General features: G+C 43.9%; 1 protein-coding gene across 1 annotated transcript in view; it reads left to right on the top strand.

Annotated features, from left to right (window-relative positions):
• The window catches only part of SLC6A2 (solute carrier family 6 member 2), a 210871-nt gene that overhangs the window by 103049 nt on the left and 91993 nt on the right, over window positions 1-15829 (top strand). Inside the window, exons 5-6 of the mRNA XM_030204308.1 lie at window positions 2726-2864; window positions 12352-12486. Of these exons, the coding sequence (XP_030060168.1) occupies window positions 2726-2864; window positions 12352-12486 (274 nt within the window). The remainder of the gene's footprint in view (window positions 1-2725; window positions 2865-12351; window positions 12487-15829) is intronic.

Here is a 15829-nt window from a genome sequence, read left to right as displayed (position 1 = left end):
TTAAATCAAATTAGTGCCAATAGTGGTTTGTTAAAAAGCCAATTATTTGTGCTAATTAGCTTATTCAATTAAATTACATTTGCTATTTGGGCACGCACACAAATTTGCATATGCAATTTTGGCGACTTTTATGGAATTAGGGGCTTAGTGCTCAACTCTCAGAAGTTATACCTGTGGCCAGAGCGTGGGCATTTTATGAGTGTGTGACACTTGAGGCTTATAGAATTGTATCAGTTGGGCACTGTGAGACCCCAAGTGAGGGTTGAGAGTGAGTAGGAAACATAACGCAGCTAGACAAAAGGTATGAACACAAAATAAGTATTTATTTTAAGAACTCCCTGGGCCCGTCACAGGGCCCAAGAGATAGTATGGGTAAACATCTCCGGTTTAGGAATCACAGTCATTAAGCAGGCCTCTAATGGTAGACCTAACACAAGTTGTGACTGATGAGGTTGTCACGCCCCAAACACAGCCTATAGTTCTTGTTTTCCCTTAGAGGTCCAGGTCTGGCTCTAGCCAGACCTCAGCAAAGCTTGCAAGTCTTAACAAAAGCACAAAGTTGGCTTACCTCAACCAGGTCACAGCAGCTAGAAGTATTCACTCAGGGCATAGACTGGGCTTCTGTTCTTTCTTCCTTGGGCCTCCTTATTCTCAGCCTGGCTCTGTCTTCTATACTCCCAGGTATAGGTTCTTCCCCTCCCAGCTCACCTCCTCCCTGGGTGGGTCTCATGCTCTTAAGGTGGTCCAGGCTATCAGAGGGACTTTTCTTAAGAGGGGCAGTGTTCTCTAGACCCTCTCACAGGCGCATTGCATGGTACACTTAAGCATGCCCACTTATACCAGCCATTGACCTGTCATAAGTCAATGCACCTAACTTTTGGCACATCAATGCGGCTTTGCACTAATATTCTATAATGGTTTGGGTGTGCCCTTAAGCTGTTATAGAATTGGAACTAAGCATACCCATTTGTGGCACCTAAATTGAGGTGCCAATTTATAGAATTGCCGCCCTAATATTTAATTTATATTTGTGCTGATTGAGGATCTTGGGAGGCATTTAAAGGGCAATTCTATAACTTAGGCATTATATGGGGCTAGATTCAGTAAATGGCGCTAAAAAATCAGCGCTCAATGCTGCTCTGTAATAGGCACTCGAAGATGAGCCCCCATATCATTGTGTGCCGATTTCGGCACCCACATTTTGATGCCAGGAGTTATGCTTGCTGAAACCAGGTGTAATTTGAACACACATTCCCAGTATTCTACAACACTGCAAGCAAATTATAGGGATGCCCCTGACCCACCTACATACCTCCCATGGCCACGTCCTCTTTTGGGTTGCACACTATGGCATTTGGGCGCACATTGTTATAGAATTGAGCAAGATGTGCACTCAAATTGAAATTGGTGCCAGTTAGCACCCAGTTATTGTCTTGTTAGCCAATTTGGGCACACATCTGTAAGTGGCACCCAAATATCTGTGCCCAAATTTGTGTGTCATATATAGAATCCAGGGGTATGCATTTAAATGCTTAGAATACTTGTATACATACTTATGCATGCAAATGCTAATGTGGTATCTAAGCACTATTCTGCAAATACTCAGATTTGCAAGGGGGGAGACACAGGGGCAGAGCATGGATAACTTACAGAATATTATAAGTCACACATGCATCCCTGCCATACTTAGGCATGCACACTTACACCAGCTATATGGCTGGAATAAGCGTGAGTGCCTAAATGTTAGGCATGTTGATAGCCATTTACACTAGCGTTTAGCTTCAATTATACAATAAGTTCCCACGATGTGCCCTCTGGGCACCCATTTGGAGGTACTCACTTATGGAATTGTCCCCTGGACCTTTTTCTGTGTATCAAACTGTTTTTCCAAATTACTGATTCTGATAATAGAATCTCCCATCGGTAGAATAAATTTGATGAAGCCTGCCTGCTAGGTGCACTAGTTGGCGCAACTTGGGGGCAGCACTAACATGGCAGTCATTGCATTGATAGAAGATTCATCATGACCAGGGCCCTGAGCATCTTCATATGCTCAAGACTTACCAGGTCCCTTTCATTCTGAAACATGAAGATCAAAGGCAGTGGAACCTGGAAGGCCTTGAACATGCATGGATACTAAAGGCCCTGCATTAATTATGGTGAATCTTCTGTCTATGCCATGCCATGCCAGTGCTGCCTCCTAAACTGTGGCCCAAAGGTGATAGGGAAGCAAGAGAAGCTGCTGAACACCTCATGGAGGTGGGGGAGGAAAAAATACTGAACACCTCAGGGAGAGGAGGCAGGGAAGGAGAGAAATGCTGGACACTAAGGGAGGAGAAATGGACAAAGAGAGATGCTGGCCACCATGTGGGGGAGATATACTGGAAGGTAGGGAGAGAGCTACATGAATAGGAGGTTCCACTTAACAAAAGACAAGAAGGTGACTCGGAATAAAATCAAGTATATATTTGAAAAGGAAATGTTTTTTGCATGACCGAAGACATTTTACATGTTGCAGTCAGAACAAAAATACATTATTCTCTCTCCTGAATTCAGTATAGCGCCTCATACTAAATTGGTATTTGAATACAATCACGATGATACACTTTCAAAAAGATTTTTAAAAATTGAAAAACATATGAATTTTATCTAATTTACATTTACAAGGGTGTGTATTTCAGAGTCATTTATAAAAATAACTTTTATCTTTGCACTTTTTGAGTAGACGGGGAGTGCTGCACCTACATGAAAGTGGTGGCATTCATGATCTCGGCCTCCCACGATGGCAGCTCACTCTGTGTCTCTTGGTGGTGGTTATAATTCTCTTCTTTAGTCTGTGGAAAGGAGTTAAGACATCAGGAAAGGTAAGTGGATTTTTATTATTATTGTTATTATTATAGATTTTTAATGCTTCTAAAATATGTTTTCATTTTATTTGTTCTCTATGTATTTAGCAAATTTATACCCTGATGATCCTGATGGCAGGTTACAAAGTGAAATGACATGTTAGCTCTTGCTCTAAGGTTACGAGATTAAGAGGGAAGTTAACAACGTGGCATACCATTAAGATGTGTTACTTTACTGTTAACACTAGTTATTACTAACTAGGGAGTCCTTTTTCTAAGGTGCACTAACAGATTTAGCACATGCTAAATGCTGTGCAGCTCATTGTATACCTATGGGCTGCTGTCATGTAGTCGCTCTCTGGGGTGAAATGAGACCTTGTGTCACCACCAAGAAGAGGTGGCCGACGGCCGACAAGCTCCGGGTTCTTCATCTGGACTGACCACCGTTTCCCTCAGATTGAGCTGTCAGAAACACCTAGTAGGATTAAGGCTGAGTTAGGCAGAGTGAAAACATGGAGAGAATCTAGATCTGAGATGGGAATCCAGGTAGAGCCAGAATCCAGGCAGAGATCAGGTCAGGTAGCTATACAGGCAGTGTGTGTCAGAATCTCAGCCGAGGTCAGATCAGGCAGCAATCCAGGTAGAGTTGGAAACCAGGCAGAGGTCATGTCAGGCAGCAATTCAGGTAGTGTTGGAATCCAGGCGGAGGTCAGGTCAGGCAGCAATCCAGGTAGTGATGGAATCCAGGTGGAGGACAGGTCAGGCAGCAATTCAGGTAGTGTCGGAATCCAGGCGGAGGTCAGGTCAGGCAGCAATTCAGGTAGCGCCAGAATCCAGGTGGAGGTCAGGTCAGGCAGCAATCCAGGTAGCGTCGGAATCCAGGCAGGTCAGGCAGCAATCCAGGTAGTGCCGGAATCCAGGTGGAGGTCAGGTCAGGCAGCAATTCAGGTAGAGTCAGGAGAGTGGCAATCCAAGAAGCACACAGTCAGAACAATTACAAACAGGACCTATTACTGAGGCCCCATCTGCAGTGTGTGTGCAGCTTAAGAAGGAGAAGGGAGGCATCTGACATCAGAGTCTCGCCTTGAGGCTCCCTGCATCCAGTGCCATGGGCCAATAGAGCGTTCCTCACGGTGCAGATGCCAAGGCATCCCAGGAAGAGAATGCGCTGTGATGAGGAAGCCACCAGTGTCAGGAAGAAGGCACTCTGCAAGATGGTATCCGCAGTGACAGAATGCGTCACCATGGTACGTGACACCTGCATGGCACTTAATGCACACTAATTCATTAGTGCATGCTAAAGGGCCCTTTTACAAAGCTGCAGCAAGCATGTACATGTGCTAATTAGCACAGAACATGTCCACTCTCCACCCCCCCCCCCAGACACACCCCCTGCACAAAAAATAAATTTAAGTTTTCAGTGCATTAGTAGCACGTGCACATTCAGAAATTACTGCGGTACACCTCAGCGCATCCTACAATATGCTATTTTTTGCTGCAGTAAGCATGTGTTTACTGCAGCAAAAAATAGCATATTGTAGGATGCGCTGAGGTGTACCGCAGTAATTTCTGAATGTGCACGTGCTACTAATGCACTGAAAACTTAAATTTATTTTTTGTGCAGGGGGTGTGTCTGGGGGGGTGGAGAGTGGACATGTTCTGTGCTAATTAGCACAGTTACATTGCTGTGTACTAATTAACACATGCAAAACATGTGAGCCATTACCACCTACATAATGGGAGGCGATAAGGGCTCACATGCTAATCTGTTTTAATGTCCACGTGCTAATGGCAAAATTAGCATGTGGCCATTAATACCAAAAATAGGAATTTTTCTCAATTTACCCCAGAGGTAAAAATGGCCTTAGCAAGTGGGAATGACCCTTGTAAGGGCGCTTTATGGCCACTTTTTACAACTGCATGGCAAAAAGGCCCCTAAATACATTAATGTACTTTAGTAAAAAGATCCCTAAGACTCATTCCATTAAATGTATCCTGTGGTGAAACAACACATCTTAACGGTAGCCCACAATGATAACTGCACTCAGGACCGCTGAGAGGGGTGGGGCAGGGGGGGGGAAAATTCCCCGGGCACAGGCCTCCAAGGGGGGTCCAGCACCGCAGTCCCCGGTCTCACCCACCCGTCCTCGGCTCTGTCGACAGCCCCCTTTGTGCGCCACCGGGCCCCCTACATTCAAATCACAGCACCTCATCTCCATGTGAAAGCGCAGCGGCAGATCGCCTCCCTTCAGGCCTTCCCTCCCTGTGTCCTGCCCTCATGGAAACAGGAAGTTACATCAGACAAGGGCGGGACACAGGAACGGAAGGCCCAAAGGGCGGCAATCTGCCACTGCGCTTTCACACGGAAGTGAGGCGCTGTGATTTGAATGCAGGGGGCCCGGTGGCGGACGGAGGGGGGCTGTCGACGGGGCTGTGGGTGGGTGGAGACTGGGGACTGCGGCGTGGCAGCCTCGGGAGGGGAGTAAGAGGAGATCATCCCTGATTCCCTCCAGTGGTCATCCGGTCATTTGGGGCATCTTTTTGTGCCTTATTCGTTATAAAAACAGGTCCAGCTCAAAACGTCTAAGTTTTAGTCCTGGACATTTTTGCTTTGTTCCATTATGGCTGAAAGACATCCAAGACTTAGGAACACCTGTCCCACCTTGAACACGCCCCCTTGAAATTTGGACATCCTTCTGATGGACTTCGGAAAAAGACGTCCAAAATGAGGTATTGATTATACCGATTTGGACATTTCTGTGAGATGGACGTCCAAATGCTGACTTACGTCACTTTTTGGACACCTATCTCTTTCGAAAATTAGCCAAGATATAGAATATGTAGTAGCAATATTTCCAAAACACTTGAGTTTTTATTTCTCTTGAGACTCATGCCACAAACACACTGCAGCATATGTGTTCCTTTGTTGAAAATGTTCCTCAGAAATCACAGATTGGTGTGGAATTCAATTTAGGAGCTTAAACACCCTGAGAAAGAGGAGATCCTAATAATAATAAATTGACATCTGCAAACAAGGAACCAGATTCACCATAGAAAGTCATTATATTCCGATCATTGTTGTGTTTTTCCTCAATAGGTTTATTTCTTTGAGACTTCTCAATGACAGCTTTGCAGTCAGGATTATAGGTTCTCTCTCAATCAAAAACCAGGGTATCCACGAAGCATGCAAATTTCCTTTTCAGTGTGATGCCACTAGTAGGGTAAAGAAATCCCAATGAAGATAAAAATTTAATGAGAAAACATTAAAAATGCCCAAAGAGGAAACCATCGCTTGGTCCTTGATTGCTACGAGGATGGGTGGATCTGCAGAATTTTAAAAACCTAAGTAAGATTCATTTTACTGAAAGATGTGACTGTAGCCACTAGGGAGAAAAATACTTGATTTCTGTGGAATATTTTCAGCAAGTGTTTTGTAAATTTCTGTACTGCATACTCAATATCTTGGTATGGTGTATGCAATACAGATATAATATATGATGACCCCTGAGGCAGACATTGTGCCAAAACACAGCTGTTTAACAAAGGATTTTGTCTTGAACCTGTGGTTTTGCTCCTGTTTTTTGGCCACCTCTTCTGTTTAGTTTCCCATGCCTCTTTCCCCTCCTATATTTAATTGGGCTATGAGTTGCAAAATTCAAAATGTAAGATTTGCCTGGGTAACTCCCAAAGTTGGAAATCTTTTCAATAACAGCCTCTGTAATTACAATACATAGTAACATATAGTAACATAGTAGATGACGGCAGAAAAAGACCTGCATGGTCCATCCAGTCTGCCCAACAAGATAAACTCATATGTGCTACTTTTTGTGTGTACCTTACCTTGATTTGTATCTGCCATTTTCAGGGCACAGACTGTAGAAGTCTGCCCAGCACTAGCCCCGCCTCCCAACCACCAGCCCCGCCTCCTACCACCGGCTCCACCACCCAATCTCAGCTAAGCTTCTGAGGATCCATTCCTTCTGAACAGGATTCCTTTATGTTTATCCCACACGTTTGAATTCATATTGTTACAATAATCTATGACAGAGAAAAAAAAATACTCCAGCCAATATTCATCCAGTGGTGGTCAGCTTTTGTTAAGCATTGATCACCTCTAGCTAAATTAGACCCATATAGTCAATGCCAGGTCATATTTGGGCACCAGCACTGAATGTCAGGGTTATGACCAACCTGGACTGAATTGCTGGCAATTATGTGGGACCCTGCTGAAGTTCAGCTGGGACTTGCATAAGGCACTTACATGGATCCCAGCTGATTATTGGCCAGGGCCTACATTAGGGGATCTGTCAGATCCCACAACCCCCCCCCCCCCTCTGATTCTGATCCCTCTCCTGACCCATCCATCTTGCAAACTTGTGCCCCTCCCCATTCCTATCATACCCTCCCAGATGATCCATCTTGCATCTTCCCCCCAATTCTAATGCCCTGGCCCACTTCTCCCCAACTCTCATCCTAAACCCCCCACCCCACCTCTGGGACATACCTACAGTCAGTGGCGTAGCAGGGGGGGCTGCCACCTGGGGTGGGGCGGTTCACCGTTGCACCCCCCCCCCCCGGGTGCAGCATGATGACACCTCCCTCTCCCTCCCCCGACCAGCTCCCACACCCTACCTTTAGAAAGAATATCGGGAGGCGAGGCTCAGTGCCTCGCGCCTGCCCCGCACGTAAAAGAAATGTGGACCGTCGGGCCATCTCTCGCTCTGTCTGTCCCGCCCTTGCGGAAATAGGACATTGCGTCAGCGGAGGGCGGGACAGATAGAGCGAGGGAAGACCCAACGGTCCACATTTCTTTTATGTGCAGGGCAGGCGCGAGGCGCTGCGCCTCGCCTCCCGATATTCTTTTTAAAGGTAGGGTGCGGGAGCTGGTCGGGGGGGGGGTGTCGATTCGCCGAGCGGGGGAGCTGGCAGGGAGCACCCCCCCCCTGAGCTGACACCCGGGGCAGACCGCCCCTCCCGCCCCCCCTTGCTACGCCACTGCCTACAGTTGATACCTGGTAGACTAGTGGGATGGGCAGAAGCGGTTCTCTTCTGCTCCAGCCCCATTAGCTTGAGGTTGAAAATGGTGGCACTGACCCTTAGCAGTAGTCTAGTCTTGTGGTACTACTGCTAGAGAGTCAGCCTTCCTTACAAGGGCAAAGCAATAGAAATACAATGACAAAATCATTCTACAATCAGCAGCAATTAATTAACAAACCCAGTAGGTGCTAACAAGATAGATAATAGTTAAGGAAAAAGCCAAGGTTTTACTTTTTTTCTAAGAAAAAAAAAGGAATGTAATTAATTTCCTTTGTGATGTTCCTGGTGGCCTTGCAACATTTGCCTTTCTTCCTGATTTAACCATCAGAATCACCAATAAAGTCCCTTTGCTAGAGTTTAAATGATGCTTGGGCTACTAGTTCAACCTGTACTTTAAATAGCATAGTCCCTTATTGCACATATCACAAATATCTAATAATAGAATCTGAAATTGGATGCATACCTTAAGAGACGAGTGAGAAAAGGCCATTTTTTAATGGGCCAGGAAATGGGCATACATAAAAATTAAAACTAGCGAGTGCCTATTTATAGCCTGAGCCCTTAGCAGTAAGGGCTCATGCGCTACCTGCACAGTAACCATTCAGGGTGCACCAACGTGGCCAGGCTGCCATTTACCGCCAGGAATGCCCTTGCGGTACATTTCCAGGGCGTTTATTTTATGTGGTTGAACAATCAACAGGTCAATTAGCTGTTTATAGAGAATACCACATGGTTCAAGACCTGTAAATCATACTGGAAAAAGGCCCCAGTGGAAGGAGGAACAGGTTAGAAGCACTGGAGTCATTTACCAGTATGATTCACAGATCAGTTGTTGAACCTTGTGGGCCAGTACTGCTCTTTTATTGACTGAAGCTGAGCCATGAAAGCAGGAGAGACAAAAGAGAGAGTGAAATATTCAGGAGGTAGGAGGAGCAAGGCTGGATAAGACTGAAGTTCTATGAAGAAGGGACAAAGTGAGGATTTGTGGATTTGTTGACAGAGTGGTGCTCTGGAAGCAGGAATTGAGTAGGGACTCTGAAGAGCACGGACAGACGGATAGAGGGAAAACAACTTCCTTTTCTCTTGAGTTCTTCAAGTTCTCACCCAATCTCCATAACTTGGTTCCTTCCTCATTATAAAATTACCCTTCAAGAGGCCAGTTCTATAACAGGGCACCCACTAGAAGCTTATTCAAAAGGAAATGCGCCAGGCATATTTTCAAAGCACTTAGACTTACAAAGTAACCTACGGAACATTGTAAGTCTAAGTGCTTTGAAAATACTCCTATAGGCCCCTACTTTCCTTTATACAGTATAATCCTAGCCTAACCAGGTATATACGAATTTAACATTTAGGCATGAGTACTTCTGCCAGTCATAGAGCTGATGTGTTAATGCCTAAGTGCTCCAGGAACCTGCATAGCTTACATTATTCTATAAGTTGCATGCATAAGTTTGAGCCATACTCTACTCAATCTCCGCCCATTTGCACAACTTCCTTGTAATTACACTCCATAGGCTGGATGCAGTAAATGGCACTTAAAATTCTTTGCCGAAAAAAATCGACACTCAACGGGATACTTTAATGGGTGTTCCGGTATCGGCGCCCTTTATAGAATAGAGTGTAGCGCCGGGATCCACACTCAGCTTTCAGTGAGAGGATTTACACCAACTGAAACCATAAAATAAGGAAGGAATGATACATTTTCATCAATGTTTATCAATTTTATTACTTGGAAGAACTTGGAGAAATAACAATGCATCATTTTTTTGTGTGTCAGAATAAGCAGAATGAAATGCAATATGTTATAAGGGGCACATGGACTTTTTGAGCTTTCAGTTGGTGCTAAAATTCCTATTTCTAGTAGAGCACAAGAGACCTCAGATGATGCACTGAAATATCTGTATTCTACCCCGAGTGCTGAGGGTTTCTTTAAAGGGTAACAGTGATAGAACACATGAAAAGGTTAGTTTTCTGGCTAGATGAGAGTCTCAGTCTGGCTGAACTATTAGAGCCAGAGTGTTCTACAGAGTTTATTACCTTGAACATGATGTTCCTACTTCAGCTGTGAGCTTCATTCTCTCAACCAGTAGTTAAAGAGCAATCAATGAAGGTGGTGTGTTCTCTCTTTCTCAGTAGGACTCTTCTGGAACAGGAGTATCGTATTAAAATAAGATTTAGGGAAATCTGAGTGTAAAACGTACTGTCCAGCCAGAGTGATACTATTAATATACTGTATATTAAAATTTTGCTTATTTTGCCATATTAATTATTAAGAGTTTTCCCTCAGATTCTATATAGTCGCCTAGAGATCTGCGCTGATTCTATAACAATGTGCATAACTTAATAATCTTAACTAATTAATGAGTGCTGATAACAGCACTTCACAAGCAATAGTGAGCACTAATTGGCGCTGATTAGAATTTAGGCATACAACTCTTTAAGCATATTCTGTAATAATGTGCACTCAACTTCTAATACGTGCAGGCAAATAGGGGTGTGGTTTTGGGCAGGGAAATGGGCATTTCATGGGTGTCCCCAAATTTACACACCTAGTTATAGAATATGAGCCAGTGCGCCTAAATCTACATGCCAGGATTTTGTTAGTGTAAATGGTTGTGCATAGATTTATGTGCTGAAATATCAACTAAGCATATTCTATAATCAGCATCTAAGTCTAAGCGCCTATTACAGAATATGCTTAGTCGACACTGATTTCAGCACCAATTTTTAAGGCACCATATATAGAATCTCCCCCTTTATGTATAGATGTGCAGTCCAAAAAGTTTTGTGTCAGGTTGTTTCCTGGGATTTATTTTGAGGGGGTGTCATTTTTCATTACTGGAACAATGTCTCTAAGAGTGCACACTCTTTTGGAAAAAGTAAGCACTCTTCCAAAAGACTTGAGCGCTCTTGAAAGAATGTACACTATTCACAAAGAGTGTGAATTATTGCAGAGATAACATACTCTTTCCCAATAGTGCATGTATGCACACTATTCACACATGCACAATACTTTGCATATGCATGCACCCTCAGGAAAGAGTGTACCGTCTTTGCAAATAGAGCACACTGTGAATACTGTACACTCTTTGAGTGTGCATACTTTCAGAACAGGGCACACTATTAAAGATACCAGAAAAAACATGAAGGGGTCTTTTTATTAAGCTGCGGTAAGCACTAACGCATGGTTATCACAGCTTAAAATGCCTTACCGTGGGGCGCGCTCAGGCGTCCCATGGTAATTTTGGCATCTACTACTACTACTTATCATTTTTAAAGCGCTACTAGACGTACGCAACACTGTACACTTGAGCATGAAGAGACAGTCCCTGCTCAACAGAGCTTACAATCTAATTAGGACAGACAAACAGGACAAACAAGAGACAAGGAAATATTAAAGTGAGGGTGATAAAATAAGGGTTCTGAACAAGTGAATAAGGGTTAGAAGTTAAAAGCAGCATCAAAAAGGTGGGCTTTTAGCTTAGATTTGAAGACTGCCAGAGATAGAGCTTCTGCGCACACTTCCCAAGAACTAAAAAAATATATTTTATTTTTTTAGCACTAAGGTTTGGTCAGGGGCAGAGGATAGGTATGTACTGTGCTAGTCAGTTAGCGCAGCTACATCAATGCATGCTAACCGATTAGCACATGGTTAGCTTGTGCGCCCTTACTGCCTACAAAATAGGTGTCAGTAGGGGCTCACGTGCTAATGAGGAAATTAGCATGTGGCCATTATCAGAAAACTGTAAAAAGCTGCCTTTTAGTGGCAGCGATACAAGTGGCCTCAACGTACAGGAAAGACCTGTGTTGGGGCTACCACAGGCCACTTTCTAGAGCTCCTTGGTAAAACAGCCCCCAAATTGTGTGTTTTCCCCTATCGTTTTCATTTGAAAATGACATGAAACAGCATGTGTTTCAAAGAAATGCACACACAAGAGCCAATGTTTAAGAATGATTGGGAGTGCTAAACTAATTTCGAATTATCCTCCTTGGATAACATGAAAGCATATGCTCAATACTAGGCATACTTAAGCACCCAAACAGATGGCACTTATGAAAGCATAGCCCTACAGCTTAGACCGGGGCTTCTTAACCTTTTTTGGTACCTGTACCCCTTTAATTGATCAATGAAATCCTTACTCCGCTTCCTAAACCATGTGTCCACTAGTGACTACTGGCAGCTACATCTATTGCTGTTAGCAGCTAACATGTCGTGAAAATTGCAATCTGTCCTAACTGCATTCACTCTATCTAGAAAGTTTCAGTAAATTGCCTCAGATTTCGGGACCCTTCTCCACACCCCATTTGACCTCTTTCTACATAACTTGGGGGTGTGGCCACCACTGGACAAAAATGCCTAACCTAGACTAAATCTGCAACAAAATCAGAACATGTTTTAGCACATGGATGATCAGAATTCAAGCTTAAAGATGTTTAAGCTTCTATGTCTTTATGTTTCTTTTAGGTTGTGTGGATAACTGCCACGTTGCCTTATGTAGTACTGTTCGTATTACTAATCCATGGGATAACATTGCCTGGTGCATCTAAAGGAATAAGTGCATATCTCCACATAGATTTCAGAAGATTAAAAGAAGCCACAGTAAGTCTTTTATGATTTTATTCCTCAGTTCAATGCTAGTTATAATTTCCTAGTTACTCACTAATTACACATGTATATGATTAGAACAATGACATACATGAGTCTATGAGCACATCGTTCCATAAATACCAAAATTCCTTATTAGCGCTATTCTGTAAGTATATGTGTATCTTACATAGTTCATATTTAACAGATGGGCATATATATAGATAGACTGGGCAGAGCTTGGGTGGTACTCACATGTACATATACGGCCGAATTCTATAAATGGCGCTTTAAATTGTGTGGGTGCCCAATATGCGTGTACAACTTAACTGAATAACTAGACAATTAGTGCTGATAATTGGGCTTTAACTATCAATTATCAGTGCTAATTGGCATTAATTAAAATCTGCACACATAAATTTACGTGCCTGGATCCACACATAATTTTTACACGTGGATCAATAAAGGGGGCATTCCTGCAATGTAGGTGCGTTGTTCTAGAGTAAGGAGGATCCATGTCTAACTTAGGCACAGGGATTTACACCAAGGTTTCATTGGTGTAATTGGTCTTGCCTGAATGTAATTGCTCTTCTTGATGCTTAGCAATATTCTATAAACAGTGCCTAACTTTGAGCAACATTTATAGAACAGCACAGGTTTTTTGGTGCTTTCTATAGAATTACCTTATAGAATATTATATTACTACTACTACTATTTAGCATTTTTATGCTTACCTCCAGCATTTAGATGCGCACACTTAAACCATCTCTATGGAAGGTATAAGTGCTCATGCCTAAATTATAGGTGCATATTTCATCTGTTAAGCTAGTATTCTATATATAAAAGTAGGTACAAGCCATAGTTAATTATGGTTTTCCTGGCCACCAGAGCTTATATGGGTCCTAGCTGATATTCAGCTGGGGCCTGCTAACACAGATATGCAGGCCCCAGCTGAATATTAGCAGATAGAAAACTTTTGAAATTGTGTTCAGTCCTTCTGATCCCCCTTCCACCCACCCCTCCAGAACATCCCCCTTTCAATCTCCTTCCCAACCAACCAAAACAGTTCCCCTCCTTCTGATCCCCCCTTTTCTGACAAGGATAGAACCCCCCTCCTACCCCTTGGTCATGATAGCCCCCCCCCCACCCCCAGGCCTGGTCCAGTGGAGGCAGGAGTAAACCCCACTCACTCCTGCCCCTAGTAGCTGCCACAACAAAATGACTGCCATGACCTCTCACAGCAACCTTGTGGTACTACAAAGTCTTAAAGAGGTGGCCATTTTTTAAAGGGTTAAACAACCCCAAAAAAATCAAAGGATCTAAATACCATATATCCAAGTTTATAGAACAATTCTAAATACAAAATATGATAAACAGACAGGAAATACAGGAACCAAAGTCAATATTTAAAAAAAAATTAGGGAGGAAAAGACCTTGTTAATCCACAATGGTGGAACTTGTAGCCACCTTTAAGTGTGATCAGTCAAACAGTCATCATTGGTCAAGAAAAACCTCCCAGAAAAAAGGGGTTGTCTATTAGTTCAAAATTTCAAAACTTTAATTTTCAATTAAATTTCTACCAACAACCAAATAGTGAAACAATAATACTTAGCTTAAGCTGCACAGCAAAATGATTCAAAAACTGTAGAAGATCGTCGCTATGAATATTCTTTAATAATCCTTGAAGCAGTGGCGTTCCTAGAGGGGCTGACACATGAGGCGGATCGCCGATGCACCCCGCCCCCTGGGTGCAGCGTGCTCCCCCCGGTGAAAGGACACCCCCCACCCCAGTGAAAGACCCCCCCCCTGGGTGCACGCTGCTGGAGGGTGCCACGCGCCGGTCAGCATCGTTTGTTTCCATGCTCCCTCTGCCCCGGAACAGGTTACTTCCTGTTCCTGGGCAGAGAGAGCATGGAAACGAACGACGCTGACCAGCGCACGGCACCCCCCCAGCGGCGTGCACCCGGGGCAGACCGCCCCCACTGCCCCCCCCTTGGTACGCCACTGCCTTGAAGTAATGCCAACTTGGCTTGTGTATTAGGCAAAGGTCCCGACGGGAACCCATTTCGCAAAGGCTTTTTGCCAATCATTTAGACGACCTATTGCTGCTGTACTACTGCCTTCTTCAGCAGTCTTTGGTGTGTGTCAAAAAATCTCAATCCTCAATTTGTGAGTTTTAAAATGTAGTGGTCTTTAGAAAGATCTTTTGGGGTCATGATAAACATATCCTCTTCCGTATGCCAAAACATGGTACCTTGTTGAGTCATCTTTTATTAAAGTTTACCACCCTCATTCAACGTCTTGGGTCATTCTTGAAGAGCCTGACTCTGTTCCCACTCCCTGTTTTCTCATGTGTGTCTCCGTGGGATATCGGTGTTCTTTCTACTCCTCTGGTTATTAACTGGCTAGTGCATGGATACCATGTGAGCCCTTACCACTTACAAAATAAGTGGCCGTAAGTGTTCATGTGGTAATTTAAAGAAGGCAACACTAGTTCATTTCCATTAATACTAACAAAGAAAACAGGCTATTCATATGGAAAGACCCATGTAAAGGTATGCTAAAGCCATTTTTTTTACCATACCTTTGTAAAAGGACCACTTAATGTATCTTTGACAAGCTTTGGAGAGCTATCACAATGCTTTCAAGAGTTTAAGCCTGTATTTCAGAAGTTCCTGTCTGTTACTTTATTAATCAATTTATTGTGATCACAGGCCATAGGAGAGGCCATCACACAACAGTGATATATAGTTGCTAGATTCAGAGTACATACGCACACACACACACACCCACACTCAAACAGAGGCGCTGATGCACAAAGGCAGCCCTCGGTAAAATTTAGTGCCTCGCAAACAGCAAGCGATGCACAGAGGGGATTGCATGCAAATGAGCTACACAGATCCCTCTTTGTGCATAGCTCGCTGTTTGTGAAATGCATTTGAAAGCTCTGATGCACCGGACCCAGACACCCCTTGCACACCGACAAAATTCCCTGGTGGTCCAGTGGACACCAGACACTCCCCCCAATGCCTCTCGACTTCCCCCCACACCTCCCAACCCCCTCTGACAAAATTCCGTGGAGGGGCATAATCGAACGGGGGCGACCATCTCTAAGGGGAAGCCGCTATTATCGAAACAAGATGGGCGTCCATCGATAATACGATCGGGGATGCCCAAATCTCAACATTTAGGTCGATCTTAGAGATGGTCGACCTAAATGTTGAGATGGGCGACCTTAGAGATGGTCATCCCCGGTTTTCGGCGATAATGGAAACCGAGGACGCCCATCTCAAAAATCCAAGCCATTTGGTCATGGGAGGAGCCAGCATTCGTAGTGCACTGGTCCCCCTCACATGCC

The sequence above is a fragment of the Microcaecilia unicolor genome, chromosome 5 (assembly GCF_901765095.1).
Source record: "Microcaecilia unicolor chromosome 5, aMicUni1.1, whole genome shotgun sequence".
In the NCBI taxonomy this organism is placed as follows: Eukaryota; Metazoa; Chordata; class Amphibia; order Gymnophiona; family Siphonopidae; genus Microcaecilia; species Microcaecilia unicolor.
The sequence above is the reverse complement of the archived record's forward strand: the minus strand, read 5'-3'. Positions and strand labels throughout refer to the sequence as shown.